Source organism: Hippocampus comes, unplaced genomic scaffold, assembly GCF_001891065.2.
Source record: "Hippocampus comes isolate QL1 unplaced genomic scaffold, H_comes_QL1_v1.1 scaffold1, whole genome shotgun sequence".
NCBI classification, from domain to species: Eukaryota; Metazoa; Chordata; class Actinopteri; order Syngnathiformes; family Syngnathidae; genus Hippocampus; species Hippocampus comes.
Window position 1 is genome coordinate 2,801,592 of NW_017805010.1, and position 2,500 is coordinate 2,804,091.

Consider the following 2,500-nt stretch of genomic DNA (forward strand, 5'->3'; position numbering starts at 1 on the left):
CCCCATATTTTAGGGTTCCTGATGTTCTGGGGGAAAAAAAAAAAAAAAAAAAATAGACTTGCACACCAATCAGTGATTCAGATGGGCGGACCGCCGAACGCTTTCGAGGTCCCCTCCCTTTTAAGTCAGATTCAAGTTTCTGTTGAATCACATGCAGCTCGAGGAGCAGCGGGACATGATGACCAATGTGGTGGTTACTGGCTGCCTCGCAGTAGTGTGGATGAAGAAGCATGGCGGTAAAGCGTAGTTGAAGGCTGGAGTTTTCTCCCTTTTGTGACAAGGACGACTCAGCAGTTCCTGAAGATCGATCTGAGAAGAATAGACTAAAGCAAGAGGACTTGGAACTATCCCAAAAGGAAGGAAGCGTTAAGTATGAGAGACGAGGAGCAGACCAGCGCAGATCATCCGGTGGGTGCGGAGTTTTCCAGTGAGGAGAACATCGGAAAACCACCCTCGAACGCCTGTCCTGTCCTCGTGGCAACACCTGGATTCCGCAGGCGGAAACGCCACACAGGCTCACCTGAGACGGGCGACGCCACCACAGTCACATCAATCAACGACAAGCTTGGAGACGACGTCCGGATCGATTCTCCGACCGGACTAAAAAAGCTCAAAAGGAGTCCTGAACATTTGCCTTCTTCGTCAGGGCCGTCCCTTTCTCCGATTTCTGGTCCAAGTCCTGGAGGGTTGTCGCCCCTCGAGGATCCACATGGCCAGCGCGTGATCGCCAACATCCGAGAGCGCCAGCGAACGCAATCACTGAACGAAGCCTTCGCCTCGTTACGTAAAATAATCCCAACGCTCCCTTCGGACAAACTGAGCAAAATTCAGACCCTGAAACTGGCATCCCGCTACATCGACTTCCTGTACCAGGTTCTGCAGAGCGACGAGATCGATTCAAAGCTGAGCGGGTGTAACTACCTGGCCCACGAGAGACTAAGCTATGCCTTTTCTGTCTGGAGGATGGAGGGGGCCTGGTCCACCATGTCTGCCGGTCACTAGCCTCGTCTTTAACAAAACAATGTTCTCACTTGATTGAAAATGGGTCGCCCGTTTTGACGCACGAGTCTCAGGTTACATCATTGGTTTGACTCACTGATGAGGCAAAAACTGTGACTCTTAAGGAGAAAATTTCCTTGGAACATCTGGCTTTCAAGGCTACATACTCATTTGTTCATTTTTTTCAGCCATTGAGTCGTCTCTCGGGGACTTTTGCTTTTGTTGTTGCCTTGAAACAAGGATCGCAAATTCCAATCTTTCTGAGAACGTGACCACTTTTTAAACAAGGACAACCTCGAAATGATGTCTCCTCATGACTAACCCTGGGCACCGAATTGAAGTTGCCTCCCATATTCTACTACCTTCAGCATCATCCTGAGCACCACAACAATCACCACCATCCACGTAGGTATGCATCCTTATGTTTTGTGCAAAGGGTTAAATGGCCGTCCTTTATTTATTTTTTAAAGCTGACCCTGTTCAGGGTCCCAGCTGACTTGGGCTGAAGCCCGGACTGGTCACCTGTCAGTCAGACAGGCAAAGACATGCAACAAACGTCAGTGTAAAGGCTTCACGTCCTTTTTTTGCTTATTATCAACAAGTAGAAAAAAAAAAAGAAAAAAGAAAAACACCCATTGCCGCCTGCCAGTTTTCGGTCTCTTCTCAAACCGACCTCCTTCGTTTGTTCTTGTGCCAAAGAAACCCTCGCAACCACTCACAAATTCTTTCCCCTCGTTTGGCCCTCAATGTGCTTGCGTTGCACAAAAAAAAAAAAAAAAAAAAAAAAAAGCGAGATAGAGTCGCGGCGAGCTGACGTCGAAGACTAATGAAAACAAACGGCTTTAGAAAAAGGGATGAATCATATGTGGTGCCATCAAAGTCCATGCGGGGGTTCTCCCGCTGGGCTCCTAAAGCCCAATGGGAGTGATGGAGGAGGTGAGAGCTGATTTATGTAGCACACATGCATAGGTGTAACCCCCCCCAAACCCCCCCCCAGCCCCACCAGACCCCACCTTCCCCTTTTCTCAACGCACACATTCCCAATATGTCCCCACTGTGGATTTTCCTGATGAATCCATGCAAAAATGCACAAAAGTATAACAAAAAGCCCGTTTTCAAAACTGCAGGTTCTTGACCAGTGATCATCAATCTTTCGAGGTGAACCAGCCAGAACACTTCTTAATATTGGCTCACATAGATGATCTCACAATGTTCACGTCAAAGAAAGCATCATAAAATTTAGGACCACTTAACAGAAAGCCTCTTTGTACCATTGTCTAGAGTTTAGACCCCTGCTCAACTATTTATCCTATTTTGCACTTTTTCAATTTAAAAAAAAAAAACATTTTGCAGATGTCCCTGCATATTTATTTTCCACCTGTAGGGGAGCCCAGGAGTAAAGCAAATAAAATATTATTTTTATCCCTGCACAGATTTGCTTATCTCACGGCCGCATTATAGTTTGACATTCTAATGAAAATTAATTGTTTATTTTTTTTAA

At 46.4% G+C, this 2,500-nt stretch overlaps 1 protein-coding gene across 3 annotated transcripts in view; it reads left to right on the top strand.

Annotated features, from left to right (window-relative positions):
* Window positions 1-90: 90 nt before the first annotated feature.
* Window positions 91-2,500, top strand: part of LOC109511773 (twist-related protein-like) — a 2,872-nt gene continuing 462 nt past the window's right edge. Inside the window, exons 1-2 of one of the 3 annotated variants that reach the window (XM_019863067.1) lie at window positions 91-1,404; window positions 1,470-1,555. In XM_019863067.1, the coding sequence (XP_019718626.1) occupies window positions 373-1,002 (630 nt within the window). In that variant the 5' untranslated portion in view covers window positions 91-372 and the 3' untranslated portion in view covers window positions 1,003-1,404; window positions 1,470-1,555. Of the gene's footprint in view, window positions 1,409-1,469; window positions 1,556-2,500 lie in introns of all 3 variants that reach the window. The other 2 variants (XM_019863065.1, XM_019863066.1) reach the window with 2 other exon arrangements.